This window comes from Cyprinus carpio, chromosome B5 (genome assembly GCF_018340385.1).
Source record: "Cyprinus carpio isolate SPL01 chromosome B5, ASM1834038v1, whole genome shotgun sequence".
Lineage (NCBI taxonomy): Eukaryota > Metazoa > Chordata > Actinopteri > Cypriniformes > Cyprinidae > Cyprinus > Cyprinus carpio.
This window is the reverse complement of record NC_056601.1, coordinates 1,061,006-1,082,939: the sequence shown is the minus strand read 5'-3', so window position 1 is coordinate 1,082,939 and position 21,934 is coordinate 1,061,006. Positions and strand designations below refer to the sequence as shown.

At 35.0% G+C, this 21,934-nt stretch overlaps 1 protein-coding gene across 1 annotated transcript in view; it reads left to right on the top strand.

The window, feature by feature from the left end:
* LOC109108124 (serine/threonine-protein kinase TAO3-like) overlaps positions 1-21,934 on the top strand; it is a 69,853-nt gene that overhangs the window by 13,889 nt on the left and 34,030 nt on the right. Inside the window, 7 exon segments of the mRNA XM_042723518.1 lie at positions 12,806-13,016; positions 16,113-16,184; positions 16,454-16,555; positions 18,572-18,617; positions 19,273-19,369; positions 20,721-20,834; positions 20,923-21,014. Coding sequence (XP_042579452.1) covers positions 12,882-13,016; positions 16,113-16,184; positions 16,454-16,555; positions 18,572-18,617; positions 19,273-19,369; positions 20,721-20,834; positions 20,923-21,014 — 658 coding nt within the window. The 5' untranslated portion in view covers positions 12,806-12,881.

The window sequence follows — 21,934 nt, the reverse complement described above, 5'->3', positions numbered from 1 at the left end:
TTAACCAGTCTTTTTCTATCATGCCACAACAAACATCTCTTCCACCTTTACAGGCCGTGTGAGATTAGATTCTGTGGGATAGTCTGATTCCCGAAGTCTTGGCTGTAACTCAATGTTTACAGGGTTCAAGCCCACATATGTGTAACCTTGAGAGTTACAGAGATCTTCTTTCGTGTCATTTGATCCCATGATGCTCCATGGTTGCTGTCTCTCCCATTGAAAGCATTGCATACTCTAAAGGACATGTAGCCAAGTAACAAACTGTGACCTAATGCACATTAACAGGTTTATTGTGTCAGACAAGTGGGCTTTGGTGATTCACAATTTTATTGTCTTGTATTGCATTTTATTATGTGCTATTTTAACAAGCAGCTAACAATGCAGGAACTCTTTGTGCTTTACAAATCGCTTATAGTTTGCTATTGTGGCTTTAACACACTCAAACCTTGTCGTTTTTCTCCAAATCATAAGTCAAATTTGTCATTTTCATCCATTTTTCATCCATAAATATTAATCTGTGGCATTTAATTTTTTTGTTTAATCATTTTTTTTGTGTGTGTGTGTGTGTGTGTGTGTGTGTGTGTGTGTGTGTGTGTGTGTGTGTGTGTGTGTCTTCCATTTCAAAAAAGTATTCAAAAGGGGAAGTTTTGGTTACACTTAATTTTAAGGACCTATTCTTACTATTAACTAGTTGCTTATTAGCATGTACTGTTTATTACATATTTGCTATTTATTAAAGCACATATTCTGCATGACCATATTTTTGATCCCTTAATCCTACCCCATACCTAAACTAACAACTACCATACTAACTATTAATAAACTTCAAATTAGGAATTTATTGAGGGAAAACTCTCAGTTAATAGTGAAAATGGATTCCCTAATCTATAGTGTTACCGAATACAGAAATTTCTGAAACTTTGTTGATTTGAAAACTGGTTCCAGTTTTGCAACTGGAGTGCATTTTTAACATCCAATTATTGCTGTTGACACTGAAAATTGACTGCAGACTTTCAAACACAGACTTTGGCTAGTCTTCCTCTGTCTACTCAGTCAGCCGGACACATGAACCACCAGAATATCAGATTAGATATCAGCTGACACTTAAAGGGAGGCCAGAGGCAAGTGAATGGCTGTGTTTTGGGACCAGAGATGCTCTGATTTACGCTGCAGCATCGTCGATGTCACGATTGTGATTATAATATGAAAGTTGGATCAAAACACGGACTGAAAATGTCTGGTTCTCTGACATCTTTGATCATTCGTTTGATCCCTCATTTGTCACGATGTGCCTAGAAGCATATCTACTACTACTTTATTTTTTTTCTCCGCCAAATCAACAACGCAAACAAATCGTCATTAAGCATAATCAGCCCTGTAGTCTTTTTGTTTGTGGAAGTGCTATAAAATAAACATATCTACAGATGGACCACAAACCCAGTCATACGGGTCAGTTTTTTTAAATTGAGATTTTATCATCTGAAAGTAGAATAAATAAGCTTTCCATTGATGTATGGTTTGTTAGGAGGACAATATTTGTCTGAGATACAACTATTTGAAAATCTGGAATCTGAGGGTGCAAAAAAAATCTAAATATTGAGAAAATCATCTTTAAAGTTGTTCAAATGAAGTTCTTAGCAATGCATATTACTAATCAAAAATTAAGTTTGGATATATTTAAAGTAAATATACAAAATATCTTCATGAAATATGATCTTTACTTGGCATAAAATAGAAATAGATAATTTTGACCCATACAATGTATTTTTGACCCATACAATGTATTTTTGGCTATCTCTACAAATATACCCCAGAGACTTAAGACTGCTTTTGTGCTCCAGAGTCATATAAATGCATGTTAAAGGAATAGTTAACCCGGAAATTAAAATATTGACATCATTTACTTCTTGTCATTCTAGCCCTGAAATATTAAAAGGAGCTCTTCGATAGAATGTCCAAGCTTCTGTTTCCCATCAAAGTGAACAGTGATTTATACCATCAAGCTCCTTCAGATCTTTATCTGAGTAATAGTCAAACTTGTTATTATTTTATATTATTTATTCCCTTCTGGTGTATAGCTATCAAATATGAAATAGTTTGCATCGTGATGCAACTGTCTGCAACTGAAAAATATTGTTATATCATCTACAGTAAGAAACTTAACAGCAACCCATTAAAATAAAAGTTTGGTTAACTTGAAGAACCTGACAAATATATTACTTAATGTAATGATAGTATTACTACCAATTAATAATAATAGGAATAAAAGGAATATTTACCAGGTTAAAATATTTATCAGTATTTATTTAGCAGAAACATTTAAATATGCATAGTACTTCTGAAAAAAAAGAAAGAGATAAAATAATAATAATTTTTAAATAAAATTAATTAATTAGAGATGCTTCTGATTTTTACAGTTTAATGAAACCATTAAAATGGAATCCAGAAAAGTAATGGAAAACACAGTATTTAGAAAATAAATAAATAGATAAAATTAAATAAAACTGATTTTGAGAAAAAAAAAATCTTAGTGCCTTAAAAAGGTAAGTTTTGTTAAACTTTTAATAAATTGCTGTTCATTTGTGTAAGTTTCATGATTTCTGTTAATTAGAGATGCTTTTTGATTAATAATAAAAAAATAGTTCGACCATTAAAGCAGGGTCTAGAATAATTAAAATGGAAAAAAAACTGAATCCAGAAAAATTTAATCAGAAACATGGAAAAAAATAAAACAGAATTTGGGGAAAAAATAAAAACGATTTTATAGGGCCCTAAATGAGTGTTTGATGGATTGGGTTGAATTCTGTGGTGTCAGTCCTCCAAAAACCCATGTTCCTCATCAGCTGAACCGTACTGAATACAGACAGTCATCACAGTGCCATTGACCTATATTACATTAAGGGAATTAATTCACTTTCTCTCCTCTCATCTGTTTGGGTTTGTGTGGTTGTGTTATGCAGATGCTGCTCAGCCTTTTTCAGCATGACTCTAAATGAAAAGGAGGTTTTGCTTGCGTTAAATGCTGTGTCGTGAAGCGAGATGAAAGTGGGGCAGGAAGGAAGGGCATGTGCACTTGTGTGTTTGTACTGTTTTTGCAGCGTAGTAGACTGGCAAGAAAATCGTCAAATCCGTTGTCGAAATCCCTTCGCTGGGAATTCCTAACTGGTTCATTCTGAAGCCGGCGGGGCTATCAGTGATCTGCTCTGTCTGTCGTATACAGGCCTGGCTCAGTTCTCCGTCACACATTCCCACTGCATACTTCATTTAGCTTTTAGTTCCCATGGTTGGAGAAAATATATAATTCTATTTTTTATACATTTTGTTTTTATATATTTGCTATTTTTTTATGTTTTTGAAAGATGACTTTTATGTCCACAGAGGCTGCATTCATTTGGTCAAAAAAGAAATGTGAAAGTTTAAAGAATTTTATGTGGTGTAATATATTTTAAAATGTACTTTATTCCTGTGACAGCAAAGCTGAATTTTCAGTTGCCATTGCTCCAGTTTTTATTTAAGAATTCTTTTTTTTTTTTCTTCATCATTCTCTGATAAATATAAACATATAAATAAAAAAACTAAATAAAAAAAGAACCATATCTCAACAAACTATATCACATCACTTCAAAAACTAAACAAATAAAAGGTCCTGACCCCAAACTTGGACAAGTTAACATGTAAATTACTTTAATTGGAAAATATCTGCATAATCACTCAAACATCTCATGTTATGTTCCACTGAAAGAAACACGAGTTTGATGCTTGACAACTAACTTTTTATTTTATTTATATTTTTATTTATTTATGCTGTTAACAAAAGCTTGATCCTGTCTTCCTTTATTTACATTTATCAGTGTTCTTCTTTTCTTGGTGTGTAGTTGTTGTTGGTTTGTTTTTGTTTTTTGTTTTTTTTAAAAGAAACCGCAACCCTTGCCTATTATAATGTACTATTAATTAAAAGAAATGCATGTGTGCTTTGGTTAGTCAAACAACATAAAACTCTTTATTTTCTCTTGCATGTTGCTCAAATTGTTATCTTATCTCTCGGGGCATGAAGCAGCGCCCCGGGGGCCCAAACGACAGCTGTAAACAGACTCACACAAGCCTGTTTAAACTAGAGTACTTCTGTGGAGATAACCGTAGCACACAGGCCAATCTCAATGCAGATACTCTGGCTGTCTGCATGCACATAATTACTCGTTAAAATGGCTTTTGGGTCAAAATAAATTGAGCTGCAGTTTATCAGCAGTTCAAGTCAATTTTATCGACTACAGCATTTTTAAATTAGTGTTATACTAGTGTAGTGTGATGTAATTCATATTTTAATTGTAACATAATGTAAATATAACAGGCCTATGTGTGTGTGTATGTGTATAGTTTTGGGTTAAGATTATTATTATTATTATTATTATTATTATTATTATTATTAAGAAATTGATACTTCTTATTCAGCAAAGTGGCTTTAATTTGATCAAGTGACTGTAAAGACATTTATGATACAAAATATTTGTTTTCTTTTTTGAAAGATGCTGTTCTTTTGACGTTGCTATTCATCAAAAATTACAAAAAAAATAATAAAATAAAATAAATTCAAAATTATTTTCTAAAGGATTGTGTGACGCTAAACTGAAATTAAATGTTAAACTGAAAGAAAAATTAAAACAGCTATATATATAATATCTACTTTTTTCTTTTTTTAGTTCTTAGTTGTTGTTTTTTTATAGATGTACTGTACATCTTTTCACACAAATACAACTGTTGTTCCGAAAGCCTCTTTGGACAAAAATCTTGCTCTAAATGTCAAGTAAAGCTCCGCCTGATGTTTAGATCCACTGTAACATTTTAGTTGGACTCTGTTGCTGTCACTGACCTTCAGTACTCTCCCGGGTGCATCTGTGCAGCGCCTGAACTCTGCGCTACAAACAGCCTCCTACCTACAGACTTCTTTTTATGATTATTTTTAAAGCTTTTCATAGTAAGGAGTGAATCATTCTGCAAACTTTCAAACAAAACTCAATTTCTCCTTGTGTAGTCATCTAAGTTATGAGAGGACAAGTGTTTGATGGTGATGAGAAATGTTGAATATTTATGATATGCTTGTTTATTTTGATGCCAGTAAATTGAATATTAAGAATATACATCATTATTCTGCTGGTTAGAAATATTTAACAAGCATCATTGATGTGCTTTGTATTTGCCCAGTAACACATATTACCTCCTGCTTTAATGCATGCTTTTTTTTTTTGGACGTTAAATAATGCTGCAATTACCAGTAATTTGACAAACGCAAACGCTTGTTGCATGATTCGTTTGAATACTCTCCTCCTATAAATTTTGCATCTGAAAGGGAGACTCCTACAAATGCATATTCAATAAAATCAGGTGCAAAAATAACTGTCCACGCCTTTTCAACGCTAATTCTTCACTGCGCGTCTTTAGTAACTCCTGACAGTATTATTTCAACTCCAAAAGACGGTTTGCGCTGGCACAAGCTGTTAGTAAAACTGGTCCTAACTTTCCTACAGGCTTTGTGCTCCTTTTGTATTTTTTTATTAATCGCAGTAGCATTGCATCGCGTGGTTATTTAAATCCCTCCGCTTGCATCCCACAGTGACATTCAGATTTGGTTTGTCTTTATTCATGTATTTATGCTGCCTAGTATTTTTATTTTTTATTTTTGTCGTGATCCAGAAGGCTAAGCAGCAGAGCATCAGACCATCTACATCTGTCACTTTCTTTAAAGGTCTCTCTCTCTTTCTTTCCTCCTCCCTCACTTCCTCTCGCTGCATGAAGGAGAAATATTACAGCGTTTGAGGATGTTACTCTAAATAGAGTCGTCTGTGTGGAGAAGCAGCAGATCATACTGAATTAAAGCAGTCATGCAGGAGAAGCCAACTCTTTCTAGTCTCTCTCTCTTTCTCTCTCTTCCTCTCCATCTCTCTCGTTCTATCCCCCCCACCCCCCAACCAACCCCTGGTCAGCTTTGAGCAACACTGTCTGCTGAGTCACACAAACAGCAGAGAGAGAGGGCGAGCGAGCGAGTATGTGGACATGAAGGGAAATGTAAAGGTTGTTTTTTGACCCTCTTTCTCTCTCTCTCTCTGTTCCTCCTCTTCCTCTCTTCCTCTCAGCTCATGTTTTCCACCTCTTTTGTCATGCATTCTTCTGTTCCCTAATAATGAGCTGCCTGAGGTACCACACTGTACTGTTGGGAACCAATTGAACATTTTCTACATGTCTTATTTCATTTATGTTTAAAAAGGTTGTTTTTAATTTTTTTTATATACCCCCAGAAATCTTCTTATAATGCAAAAAAATCTTTATTTTACATCCTTTGTCTGATTCTTACAATTAAAGGGATAGTTTATGCAAATATGAAAACTGAGTATACATTATTATTATTGTTGTGATTATCATTAATTTGGTTACTGTTGAATCCAGCAGCTGGTTAGTTCAAATTTTGTGGCTTTTTTTTTTTTTTTTTTAGCAATGCTTCAGATTGGCTTCATTTACAGATGTTTTTAGATTGCAAACAGTATGACCATAACTAGATCTAGAATAAGACCAACTATAGTGGATTTAGTCATCAGAAAACCTATCGACAAGTAGATTTTGAAACTATGCAGTTTTGCGCAATCAAATTTTTACATTTGATGTGTTACATTTTTAAGATTTAATTAATGATTACCTTCTTATCAGCTTCACAAGCCCCAGTTTGGGAAACCCTGTAGAGCAACTCATTGTAGAGCAATGAATACGCTGTTTGTTTTCAATAATATTCACCATTTAAATATTTAAATAGATGCAGCATTCATTGATGTAGTAGCCTACTGTCGTGTTTTGAATTAACACATGCGTAGGTTATTCTTTTATCTGTGTCTGTAGCATTAGGAAATGCTCATTTCTGGCACTGATGATGCGAGTGTTATTTATTCGTGTGTGGTGATGAATGGGTGACGCACAGCTCATGTTAGTGCTGATTAAAGAGTTTGACTTAAGAACTGATCTGTGTGCTGCTTACAAGTCATATCAAAGATCTTCGTCTCCTGACACAGTCATCAGAGAAATTAATAAAACATTGGTGTCTCTCATCTCCCACACACTGTTTTCATTTATTCCCTTAATATTTCTCTTGTGGCCTGTACATAATAAAAAATTAATTCGTATTTCGTGTTGAACAGGTTGTCGGTGCTTTTTATTTCATTGGTTTTTATTGATGACTGGAGCGTTAATATTTTGATTATAGGCCTGTAATTCATTGTATAATAGACCTGTTTTAAAGACCTTTTTGTTATCCTTGCAGCATGTCAGTTATGAGCTAATTATTGTGGGGCAAATTAATTGTAATTTTAATTTATTAAAAGTAACTTCATAATAATAATAGGCCTAATAAAAATAGGAATGTAAGAGGCCCAAATCCTCTTAATAGTGCCAATAATTGATGTTTTTGACAATATCTCAAGGGGAGTTTATCGCGGGGACATCACGTTGTTTGTAACGTCGCAGAGGCACTGAGAACATTATATTTCACACACTTTAAGCTATTTTATTTTCCAAATGTAATAGGATCCGAACCGAAGGCCTCGTACCGAACGGTTCAATACGAATACATGTATCGTTATACCTCTAATATATATATATTAGTGCTGGGCAATGATTAAAATTTTTTACCACAATTAATCGCATGATTGTCTTAATATTTGTAATATTCATCTTTTTATTTACTGTAAAAAATGCAAAGAGAAAATAGGCCTATTTCACACTCACTCAGGGACTTGTTTAGTAAGATTTTAGATTTTTTTATCATACCTTAATTTTAAAAAAATCTTGTATAATTGTATCTGCTGTATTATGTGTGTGTGTGTGTGTGTGTGTGTGTGTGAGACTCTTGTATTATTCCAACTCAGTTTTGTTGCCATGAAGATGCTTAGATGCTAACATGACGACTACAACTAGAAAATATTTCAATATTTAATTCATTGGATTATCTTAAAATAGACATTACCACATAGAAAACATTTTCCTGTATATTGCAGAAATTACTAGTGTCATATATAGGGTTGCAAAGGGGTGGAAAATTTCCGAAAACTTTCCAAAAATCCCTGGAATATTCCCAAAAATCCTTGAAAGTTTTCCAAATTTCTGGAATGTTTCCAAAATGTACTGGAAATTTTCCACCTTTTTCCAACCCTAGTCATATATACAGTTTCATGCTGTGATGTAAAGTTAAACTCATGCCACTCACCCCTTGTGTCTGGGTGTGCAGGTGTGATTTCACATGTTTACCAAGGTTTCTCCAAATGTGGGAGGCCTGTGGTTTAGAAGCACGGGACAAGAGTGCTTCTCTCACACACGTCAAACATATGTTTTAATCAGACTCAAGGTTTGATGCACCGCACACACACACACACACACGCATTCACAGATACACTAGTAATGCCGATAGCTTTCCACTGGGACCTGATGGCACAAGAAGGAGCATTATATAGAGGAAAAGTCAGAGTAATGAAGTCTCTCTCCCCTCCACTAATCTGGCTCAACCCGCTGGCTAATCTCTCAACTCCAGCACAAAGCAGCCATAGATTCACAGTTATTCCTACCGACGTTCCAAATAGATGTTGTTATAAAACTGACTCTCACCGTTGGGTTCTTACAACCTGTTGGTTCTACGTTGCATCATCTCACTCTCATCAAGCGGGACTCCGGCTCTGGTTGCTGGAATCTTATTGGATGCAGATATCTGGATCTCAGCCTATGAGGGCCAAGGAAAATGCTGTCGTATTCGGAGTCGTCATTTGAAGCGAAGGTAGAAGGGCGGCAACTCTGCGCGTGAGTTGAAAAGTGACAGAAACAGAAAAAGGCAGAGAGACAGACAGATCGATAGACAGACATGATGCAACTAGAAGACATTGTTCTGCCTGTAGCTGGTTGAACAGGTCAACCAATCGCTTTAGGGCACGGCTAAATGATAGATGTTCATTTGGGGAATATTTCGGGTTTCGTGAAGCTTTATAAACAACGTCTAAATTAGAGAATTTGGAGAATATAGGAGGATGTAACCTTACACTGAAAGTGTGTTTAAATGATTCTATCACATGAGTCTCACGATGAAATGGATGTCGTTGCTACAAAGTGTAACATTTAATGAAAAAACCTATTTGTGAGGACTTGGTTGTGTCCATTGGTTGTTGATTGGAGTTTAATATGTGGGTGTTATGTACATAAACGAATGCATGCTTGCAGATGAGGCTGGGGGTTAAGTACGGATTATGTCACCAGAGAGAAGTCGTCTTCACTGGAAGGTCAAGGTCCAAAAAAAAAAAAAAATGTAAAAGATATACTCGGTCATTTGTTTGCGATACTATCTAACATGCATTTAGAAAATAGACGTGAATTCTGTGAATGTGACAATTTGGTGAAATTCATGGCATGCCGTCACATGCAATCTTCCAAGATGATTTATCTGAAAAAAATCGGAATATCATAACAATTTGCGTGTTTAAATGACATATGTTTGAAATGTGGAAACCCAGCTACTGTGTGTTTTAACATTTTATTGTCTTACTCCATTGACTTGATTTCTACAAACTATGAGTGGAGTCAGATTTCTTTTTGGTGATTATTCAGAGCTTGTCACTAATGCTTATATTGAACCCAGGACAGGGATAATTGAATAAATTGATAATAATAATAAATTGGGATAATTGACCTTAAATGGAAAATTCGGACATAATTTACTCACCTTCACATTGTATCAAACCTGTATGACTTTGTTTATTCAAACGATATTTTGAAGAACTATGTGAACAAAGCAGCACTGGATAAAAAAAAAAAAAACAGTGATACGTTTCTCAAAATATCTTATTTTATGTTCTGTAATGACACAAGGGTGAGTAAATACAGAAATGACAGAATTTTCATTTTCAAACTATCCCTTTAAATGTTGCTTTAAATGTCCTGTTATGCAAGGGTTGAATGAAGCCACATTTACTGTAGCTGGACTGTAGACACATGTACTGGGTATAAAACAAGACCCAATGGCTTCGGTGTGGCACAGCGGTGGTTTCTCCTTTACGTAACTTCGGCTGACTTGCATCAAGTCCTGTTACTGTAAAGCCCAAACAACCTCTGTACAGTAACGTCTTCACTAACTCTAAATTAAATGATCTTAAATGATCTGGAACGAATGGGTTTCGGTTGAGACTTCTGCTACCTGCAGTCTAATAGTTTTCTACAGTATTCATTCAGTAATTGCATAGTGAAGATTTCATTCATTTGGTCAGTGGATTAAAAGGACCTCACTTACGCTTTTGAAACTGAATTATGGGTTTCATGGTTTAGGATCCAGTGTCCAGTGCTTTTGCTCGTGGCACTGGTGGTGTAGTGGTTTTAGATCAGAGCTAGCAACAAGGTTGTAGGGTTGAAGCTTAGAAATGCACGCTGGAGCAAGATGTTGTTTACCGCTGTTTTCACACTAGGTTTGATTTGCATGGTGTGAACCTGAGTTTCATTTATAGTATACTCCCCTCCCCGGCCTCAGAAAGGCTTGCAATTAAAAAAAAACAAAAAAAAAAAACGAAAGTGTTGCAATGTAAAGTTGACATGAAATCAAAAATGACATTATTTATATAAATGCTTCTTGACTTATTGTGCACAATTTATCATTGCAGCTTATTCTTAAAGAAAAAAAAAGTGTTTGTTTCATAATATTTCATCAGTCATTGTTTTATCTTGCTTTGCCTCTTAAACATCTCTTTTCCCTGATTTCACAAACATTTCAGCTTGATATAAATTTATTTATTTATTTGCACTCCCTCTATTCAAAATTATTTTTTGTTGTAGTTGACCCCCCCCCCCCCATACTACTCCAACCATTTAGCTGCATTTTACTATACAACTACCACTTTTTACAATCCTGTTTTTAATTTAATTTAGTTGAATTTTATTTTTTATATCTTATTTTTATATATATACATTTTTTTAAGACTACTTTTAGGTGTGTCTTTGGAGTGGTGTTGTATTAATAGTATTAATATTTATTTATTTATTTATTTATATTTAGAGTTAATAGTTTATTTACACTCCCTCTATTCAAAAGTGTTTTTACAATCATATTTTAATTTTAATTTAATTTAATTTAATTTTTTATATTTAATTTTTTATTTTTTTTTTATTGTATTTATTTAAAAAAAATACTTTTATGTGCGTCTTTGGAGTGGTGTTGTATTAAAAAAATTAATATATAAATATACTCCCTCTATTCAAAAGTGTTTTTTTTTTTTTTTTTTTTTTTTGTAGATGACCCCATACTACAACCATTTGGATGCATTTTACAATACAACTAACACTTTTTACAATCCTATTTTTATTTTATTATCTATCTATCTATCTATCTATCTATCTATCTATATATATATATATATATATATATATATATATATATATATATATATATTTATTTTATATCTATCTATCTATCTATCTATCTATCTTTTACTTTATTTTATATCTATCTATCTATCTATCTATCTATCTATATATATATATATATATATATATATATGTATATATATATATATATATATATATATATATATATATATATATATATATATATATATAGATATATATATATATATTAAGACTACTTTTAGGTGCATCTTTGGAGTGGTGTTGTATTCATAGTAGATGTGCTGGCCAATAATGCTGATCATATTCATGATGAATGTACAGATGGATGTATGTTCAGTCTCTCTCTGTATTGGATACACAGTACTTTCAGCAGCTTTTGTTCCTGGGTCAGTGGCTGCTTGTGTGTCAGATGTCTGCTGACTCAGTAGGCAGTGTTACATGCAGGTGGCCGCTGTGTGTGTGTGTGTGTGTGTGTGCACATGATAGCATGATGAGCAATGCTGCCAGACGCTGTGCTGTCGTCCCATGATGCCACATTTGTGTCACACCAGTTTACCATCGCAAACACGTGTGCATGCACAAGCATGCCAAGAACAACACAGTATAGACTTAGTGGATGGGAGAGGCCTGTATTTAGCATAAAAGTATATAATCATTTTACATTCACTAGTATCTCAGGGTATGTGAGTGTCATCCGTTATGTGCATGAGAAAATATATTATTCCTGGTGCAACAGCATTGTGGGGATATTTATTTATTTATTTATTATTTCTTTCTTTTACTTGTTTATTTTTATATTTGCCTATTTATTTTTACATGTAATTTTTTATTTTATTTTATTCTTTTATTTTTTTTATGTTTACTTTACTATTATTTCCCCCTATTTATTTATTAATTTATTTATTTTTTATTTTACTTATTTTATTTTTTGCATTTTTTGCATTTGAGCAGGATGCTTGCTTGCTTTGTTATTAAAACATTTAAGCGAGTTTAAGTTTAAGCACAATATGTAGAATATGTTAGTCACTCAATATTGTGCCAGTAGATGAGAGTAGGGACAGTCAAGCTCCAAAATGAATAAAATACACAAGAGACATACCATAAAACTAGTCCACTTGACTTGTATGCTTATGTTTTATATTAAAACATCATTTATCACTCAAAAATGTAGAATAGAATTTAGAAGACTTGGAAATGGTCCATTAAGTCATTACTTAAATTATTAAACAACTGTTTTTTCTTCCAAATAAGAACAAGTCAAGCTGGTTTGAATGAGGTGAGGGTGAGTGAAGGATGACAGACCTTTCACTTTTGGGTTAACTTATCTTCAAAGTCAGTTTTGTCTGCTGATGACCCTCACTTGGTCCGTCTTTAATGCGCTCCCCTCTGTCCGCAGGCAAAGCAGGTAAATGCCGGGCCTGCTGAATGAAGTCGAGCAGAAGCACGTGGACATCAGAGGTTCTGTCTAACTCATGATGCCGTCGTCCACGCAGAAGGGAGGACTGAAAGACCCAGAGTGGGCCAGTCTCTTTTTCAAAGATGACCCGGAAGAAGTCTTCTGCGACCTGCACGAGATCGGCCACGGGAGCTTCGGAGCAGTGTACTTTGTGAGTGTTGAAAAGTTATACTACATCATGCACTGGGGCATGAATAATTAATAAAGTTACATTTTCACTGTTTTTGAGTTGTATTTACACTGTTTTAAGGTTGCTTTTGTTGTTAGGTTTAGTAACTTGCTGTTTTGTGAAATCTGGAGTTCATCATGTGCATTCTGTCAAAATGACCCATTGATACGCAAACACTATTCACTGATTGTCATCATCATTGTGTGCCAAGTATTGAGGTCTCTGGGTAGTAACTATATTGAGGAGACATATTATCTTAAAAAAGGATTAGAAGCTTGGTGCTTGCTTGCTTGTAAGTTTGTAAGTGGAACACATGCTTTAATAGCATGATTTTTTTTTTCAGTGCAACATGAGTTAACAAAAAAAAAAGTAGAAAATACTTAAAAAAAAAAAAAAACTCTAGCTGACCATGTTAAATTTACTTATTAATATAAAGTGTCATAAAACCTTGAAAAACATTTTTTGAGATATGAACAGGTTGCACATCATTTAAAACAACTTTAGGACTCTTATGGGATTATGTTAATGCAGTCTCTTATGCTCATCAAGGCTGTGTTTATTTGATCAAAAATACAGAAAAAAAACACTAAAATTGTGAAATATTATTACAATTTCTAATATTGGTTTTCTATTTTAATATACATTAAAATATAATTTATATCTGTGATGCACAGCTGAATTTTCAGCATCATTCCTCCAGTCTTCAGTGTCACATGATCTTCAGAAATCATTCTGATATGATGATTTATTATCAGTGTTGAAACTGTTTTTTTTTGTAACCTTTGATACTTTTTTCTTTGATTCTTTAATGAATAAAAAGTTAAAAAGAAAAGCATTTATTCAGAATAGAAGAATATAAATCTTTACTATCACCTTTTTATCTCATTTCTTAAAAAAAGAAAGAAAAAATGTACTGACACCAAACTTTTGAATAGTAGGGTATACTGTAGCACAACATTTCTATTTTGAATAAAGACTGTTCTTTTTAACATTTTATTTAACAAAGAATCCTGAAAAAAGTATCACAGATCCCCAAAAATATGAAGCAGCACGACTTTAAAACATTGATAACAAAGAAATGTTTCTTGAGCAGCAAATCGTCATATTAGAATGATTTCTGAAGATCATGTGACACTGAAGACTGGAGGAATGATGCTGAAAATACAGCTGCGCATCACAGAAATAAATTATATTTTAAAGTATATTAAAATAGAAAACTTTTTTTTTAAATTGCAATAATATTTCACAAAATTAAAAAAAAAATCTGCATTTTTGATCAAATATATACAGCCTTGATGAGCATAAGAAACTTCCTTTAAAATATTGAAAATCTTACCAAAGTTTGAGTAATATTTTTTCTTTCCAAGTTCTGTAGAGGATGAAAGGCACATCGAGACGTCAGAGACCAGAATAGCTTTTAATACCTAAGCTCGACGAGGCTTTTTTTCTCTTATTCTCCCCGTCAGTCAGTTCTTAACTGTAGTTTAACTTGGAGCCTGTCATTTAGTTTTCGAAGCGGCTCCACAGTGCAGCGGTTCTGTCAAATACAAGAACTGCAGCCTCATGACAAGTTCTTGTGCATTTCTTAATCTGAGAGCTAATAGCATAAAGCCTTTGATTCCGAATCTATTGCAAGACTGGAATCCACTGTGCAAATCCCACCCACCCTCTCTCTCTCTCTCTCTCTCTCTCTCTCTCTGTCTGTCTTTTTCTCAAACGCTCACTCGCTAGCATGCACACTGTCCATCCAGATGTAGGGCTGCTCTCAAGAGGAAAGAATAACTAGGAGACGCTGCTTTAAAGACTGATGTTCACTCGGTTTAACTGCGAGGGCCAGCTGGCCTCATGATCTGCCACACACACTTCTGTCAAGAAATATGCATTCATGACTTAACATACGCTGCTGTTTGCATGTTTAGATTGATATTGAGATGTTAAATTGATGCTCAGCAAAGGCACATTAGGAAAGATTTTTTTAAAAAGAACTGTTTATCGAAGAGTCTTGAAAAATGTATCATGGTTTCCAAAGGAATATTAAGCATCAACTGTTTGTAACATTGATAAAAAACAGAAATATTTGTTTGTTTTTTAGCAGCAAATCAGCATATTAGAATGATTTCTGAAGATCATGTGACACTGAAGACTGGAGTAATGATGCATAAAAGAAATAAATTACTTTAAAATATATATATATATATATATTTCTTCATGTTGTAAATATATATATATATATATATATATATATATATATATTTCTTTATGTTGTAATTATAGTTCACAATATTACATTTTTACTATATATATTTTTTTTTAAAGACAGATGATGCTAACCCTGGAACAACATCAAATCGCAAAGTTTAATCGCAACATATAATCATTGCAGTTAATAGTGTTCATCGTCTGTTTGATTACGTTTAATTTGTAACTAACTGCATGATTCTTGTTTCTTTACATTTCTGCCATAGTCACCACTAATAACCTACTCCTAAATATAATGTAGAAACTTTGCAAACTTTTTGCAATTTTGCAATGATTTGTATCGTGAAAAGCGCTATTCAAATGAAATAAGCTTTCCATTGATGTATGGTTTGTTATCTAAAATCTAATCTAAATATTGAGAAAATCATCTTTAAAGTTGTCCAAATGAAGTTCTTAGCAATGCATATTACTAATCAAAAATTAAGTTTTGATATATTTATGGTAGGAAATGTACAAAATATCTTCATGGAACATTGATCTTTACTTAATATCCTAATGATTTTTGGCATAAATAAAAATGGATAATTTTGACCCATACAATGTATTGTTAGCTATTGCTACAAATATACCCCAGAGACTTAAGACTGCTTTTGTGCTCCAGGGTCACATATGTATGTGACCATATCAGAATTGCCAATATTGTCTTTTAACATTTTCAGTATTGGTTTAATTAGGACGATAATGGAAACTGATAATATTGAGGCTTATTTTTTTCATGCAAGTTGTATAAAGTATTAAAAAGCCTTCTGCTGTACCTTTCGAATAAAAGTGGCAAAAGCCAAAAATAGTATGAAGGAATTGTGTTTTGCTTCCCTGCAGGCCCGAAACTCCTTTTCCAACGAGGTGGTGGCCATTAAGAAGATGTCCTACAACGGCAAGCAGACCACCGAGGTGAGAGACAAGCTCTGATAGTTTTGAGTTTGTATTTGAACGTGTTGCAGTTCTGTATTCAGTGTTAAGCAGACCTTCTTCTAGTGTCCTTGAACTTATCTAAATTATAGAATCAAAGCATTAGTGTTTAACAATATTGTGTTTTTAATAAATAAAGAAGCACTTTAGTTATTTGGCATCTGTAGAATATTGGTAGAAACCAGAAGTACAGATGTTTAAAATTGTGTGTGTGTGTGTGTGTGTGTGTGTGTGTGTGTGTGTGGGTTCAGAAATGGCAGGACATCATTAAAGAGGTGAAGTTTTTGGAACAGCTGCGACACCCAAACACCATTGAATACAAAGGCTGCTACTTGAAGGACAACACAGCATGGGTTAGTACTGCCTTGAGAGGAATGCTAACAAAAAACAATAATTATCTACTATACTCTGAATTTTATATATTAGGACAAAAATATTTCTTTCTCTCTCCTTTTTCTTTACATATATTTAGCTTTTTATTGTTATAGCATTGTGTACATACTTGATCTGTTTATATTATATATTACAACTGCAAATTATTATTATTATTACTTGTTTATTCAATCCTTTTCTGCTCACATGTATTGGAAGGCTGGAGAGTATTGTTGCACTACACATTCCACGTTTGTCTTTGGTTATAGTATATTTCTTTGGTGTATGCCTTCTGTTATGTCTCATTTCAATAAAAAACAAATATATAATGATAAATAAAAGACAGGGATATAAATAAAAAACACCCTAGCAACCACCCCGGGTACCCTAGCAGCCGCATAGCAACACCCTAGCAACCACCCCGGGTACCCTAGCAACCTCATACCAACACCCTAGTAGCCACTCCAAGTACCCTAGCAACCGCATAGCAACACCCTAGCAACCACACTGGGTACCCTAGCAGCCGCATAGCAACACCCTAGCATCCACCCTGGGTACCCTAGCAACCTCATACCAACACCCTAGCATCCACCCCGGGTACCCTAGCAACCTCATACCAACACCCTAGCATCCACCCCAAGTACCCTAGCAACCGCATAGCAACACCCTAGCAACCACACTGGGTACCCTAGCAACCTCATACCAACACCCTAGCATACACCCCGGGTACCCTAGCAGCCACATAGCAACACCCTAGCATCCACCCCGGGTACCCTAGCAACCTCATACCAACACCCTAGTAGCCACCCCAAGTACCCTAGCAACCGCATAGCAACACCCTAGCAACCACCCCGGGTACCCTAGCAACCGCATAGCAACACCCTAGCAACCACCCCGGGTACCCTAGCAACCTCATACCAACACCCTAGCAGCCACCCCAAGTACCCTAGCAACCGCATAGCAACACCCTAGCAACCCCCCCGGGTACCCTAGCAACCGCATAGCAACACCCTAGCATCCACCCTGGGTACCCTAGCAACCTCATACCAACACCCTAGCAGCCACCCCAAGTACCCTAGCAACCGCATAGCAACACACCCTAAGCAACCACCCCGGGTACCCTAGCAGCCGCATAGCAACACCCTAGCATCCACCCCGGGTACCCTAGCAACCTCATACCAACACCCTAGCATCCACCCCGGGTACCCTAGCAACCGCATAGCAACACCCTAGCATCCGCCTCGGGTACCCTAGCAACCTCATACCAACACCCTAGTAGCCACCCCAAGTACCCTAGCAACCGCATAGCAACACCCTAGCAACCACCCCGGGTACCCTAGCAGCCGCATAGCAACACCCTAGCATCCACCCCGGGTACCCTAGCAACCTCATACCAACACCCTAGCAACCACCCCGGGTACCTTAGCAACCGCATAGTAACACCCTAGCAACCACCCAGGTACCTTAGCAACCGCATAGCGAAACCACATAGAAACACCATGGAATCTATTAAGCTACATCTAAAATTTCTAATTTAATTTAATATTTCCTATCTGTCTGTCTGTCTATCTTTAAACATTAAAACTACTTTGAACTTCAAACTAGTTAAAACTGAAAACCTTCCAACTTAAAGCTTTTAAAACTACTTCAATCTTTCTAGCTAGGCTTTTTCAAGCCAGCTTAAAGTTTGTCTACAAACTTAAATATCTAGTTATTATTATTACTTGTTTCAAAGTCTCTCTTCTCTCATGTTTGTCTTTGGTTTTGGTGTATTTCTTTTGTTTTTCTACTGTCTTCTGTTATGTCTCATTTCAATTAAAAATAATAATAAAATAATAAAAAAAGAGAAGGATATACAGTATATACAGTAATGCATTTGTGAAGCGAGGGAATGGCTTTAACAACTACATAGTTTACATTGAATTCATTCCCAGAATTCCCTGGGGCAGCCATGCCTCCCTTTCACAATATTCTCATCTGCTTTTTCCTTCATTCAGCTTGTGATGGAGTATTGTCTCGGCTCCGCTTCAGACTTGTTAGAGGGTGAGTTCACACTTGAAATGCACACTACACACACTCTCAAGTATGCAAGTACAGTGCAGACACACTCCCACAGTAAGCACTGCATGCATTCACGCAGAGGGTCAGTAATTGTTAGAGCTGTCATGTGTTTTTAGTCAGCGCTGAAGGCCTTTATTAGCCACATTATAAAGCCCATTGTGTTTTATTCCAGTGTCACTACCCAAGTGCCATTGCGTTCATGTTTTTGTTTCCTTCAGATGTTGTCATGGCTACATGCACAGCTTTAATAATAGACTGTTGGTTTCAATTATCGCTCCATATGTGTGTGTGTGTGTGTGTGTGTGTGTGTGTGTGTGTGTGTGTGTGTGTGTGTGTGTGTGTGTGTGTGTGTGTGTGTGTGTGTAAAAGAGGAATTTAGAAATTCCAGTTTAACGTTGCCATAATGTCACTGTATGAGTAATTCAGTCCGCATCTGTTTAATTCAAGGCCGTGTTCTAATCCAGTTCTCAGTTCTTGTCTACTAGAGAATCAGGTGTAGTGTCAGGATCGGATGACTCTTTTTGAAACTTTTTTTTCTTCTTCCTTTTTTAGCACCGTTGTAACAAAAACACCCAGTGTTTCAGTGCTGTTTTGCACATGTTAAGATGTCATTAAGCATGCTGCTTTTATTTTCCAGTTCACAAGAAACCCCTCCAAGAGGTTGAAATTGCTGCCATTACCCACGGTGCCTTGCTAGGACTGGCTTACCTACATTCCCATAACATGATCCACAGGTGAGTCGCCCGCTGAATGATATCTGTTTACACAATGTCAGCTTCCTCTGTATGCATAAATGACAGATGAATCTTTATCTAATAATCTGTTTATGAAGCAAACTTGGGTTTTATGTGCTTTTATGCTTACCATAAAGCAGTGCTATTTTTGTCCCCCTTAACTTTGTTTGCAGTGACTGTATATACTTTATATTTTTTTATTTTGTTTGTTTTTTCCCCAAGCATCATCTGACTAGAATGATTAGAAATGGATTGCATTTAATTTTATTTTTATTTCAAGTGTATACTCTTCAGGTTTTAAAGCAACACATCTTGAAGATTAAAGTTAATGACTAATCTATGACAAATCTGCATATGTCAGCATACCGTTTATTCAGCATGCTTTAACTGCTTTACAGCATGAGTGTTGAGTTCTTATCTGTGTTTTATTAGCTTCCAGTAATACAGTGCTATTTATACTTTTGTTTTAAATTCCTCCAGCAGATCTCAAACCTGTACTAAACCTGTATAAAATGGCAAATGAAATGCGAGAACCATGTCAATACTAAGTTAAATGAAGTCGACCCAATCATAAATGAAAGTTGTTGCAAATTTTCATTGTTTTACAGACTGTTTTGCACAAGATGCTGATCTGGTCATTTTAGACTTACTCATTAGTTTTTATTGAAAGGTTGTTTGAATGTACTGCTTTAAATGCCACTATGCAACATTTTTACTCCAGAAGTTCTCTAATGAATGTTTTATTAATGTTTAATAAAAAATCTGAAATATTATCAGATATTGACATGTGAAATCTTATAAAGTGCTTGTTATATTAATGTTGTCAGTGGTGGTTTTTCATTACTACTGTGTTACTACTATTTGTTTCTTTTAAAATACATTGATCTTGGCATAAAAATAGCCATAGATGCTGGTATGGCAACAGAATAAACAGATAAATAAATAAATGCTTTTTTTGCTTCCAACATTGGTCTGACCAGACCATTTATATTAAATATCCAAGCCTACTTTGAATATCAAAAGAGCGATTCTTCAGATTTATAGTGTGTACTCTTTGTTTTCAGGGTTTAAAGTACTAAACCATTATAGTTGAAGTACCAATCCATGACGTATATATCAGCACGATCGCATATGTTAGTATACTGTTTATTGAGCATGCTTTATTTAACTTCTTTACAGCATGTGAGTTATTATCTGTTTTATTAGCTTCCAGTAACAAAGTGGTATTTTTACTTTCATTTTCTCTCTGCAAAGTGTATATATATATATATATTATTCCAAGACACCCTTTCATTGCATAACATATATACTGTCTGTCTTCAGCTTTCTCTGTGTCTGTGATTTTGTTTAGAGACGTGAAGGCTGGTAATATCCTGCTGACAGAACCCGGTCAGGTCAAACTGGCTGATTTTGGCTCTGCTTCCATTGCCTCTCCTGCCAACTCCTTTGTGGGAACCCCATACTGGTCAGTATCGCAGACATTGACGTCCAGGAAGATGATGCATCCTGATGCTCCAGGGTTGATTAGACACTTGTGTGTGTTTCTACCACAGGATGGCTCCAGAAGTGATTTTAGCTATGGATGAGGGTCAGTACGAGGGGAAGGTGGACATCTGGTCTCTGGGGATCACTTGCATAGAGCTGGGTGAGTGTCTTTAATTTTTCGAATTTAATATTTCATCCGTATTTCTTTTTTCTAATGTCCTGAGCCAGTGTATCCACTACGATAAGCAGAAGTTTAGAAGCCATTGTGTATTGTTACACTAAAACCACTAAAGCTGATGACCTTTGAGGTGCGGTCACATATACCTGTACGTGTTTGTGGGCGAATTCCTCTCGTTTCAATAGGAATCTGTTCGATTGGGAGTCTCATGCAAGGGGAAAAAAGTTCCAAATGTACAAATATTAAAGAATTTGCCAAGCTGACCAACAGAAAGCTGCTTGGTTTAAAAGTATCTTCTGTATAAGCAGTGTTTTATTCATCGCTACACTGTTAACAATGGAACATTTACCCTTTTTTTGACTGAAATTTCCCCTAAATTTTACTCTGAATTCTCTATGACTGCGCTTGTATCTCGTATTTATTACAACATAAATTAAACGTAGAAGATGAAAGTGGTGGAATAATTATTACCATTTCCTACTATTGTAGTGGAAAGATGTATAACTCTTCCATTTTATTGTTTTCGTGTGAAAAGAAAATTTTCAAGTGTGCAGTGTGCACTTTGCAGCAAACAAAAATCCAAGTATTGGAAAGTACAACTTCGTCTTTTTTTTTTTTTGCATTGGAGAACTGTCATGTACTTCCTTGCTGAGTACATACTTATAATATGTGAAATATGCGAGTAGCATAGAACTCAGATGACATACTGTGGTTTTGAACACACACACACATTTTAAAATTACGGTTCCAAAAGGGTTCGCAGCAATGCCATAGAAAAACCATTTTTACCATTTTTGGTTCCCCAATGTACCTTTCAGTAAACAGTTCTTAAACAAACCATATTTTCTTAGTGTAAAAAATATTACCAATTATCTGTGAAACCTATTTTTCCATATAAAGAC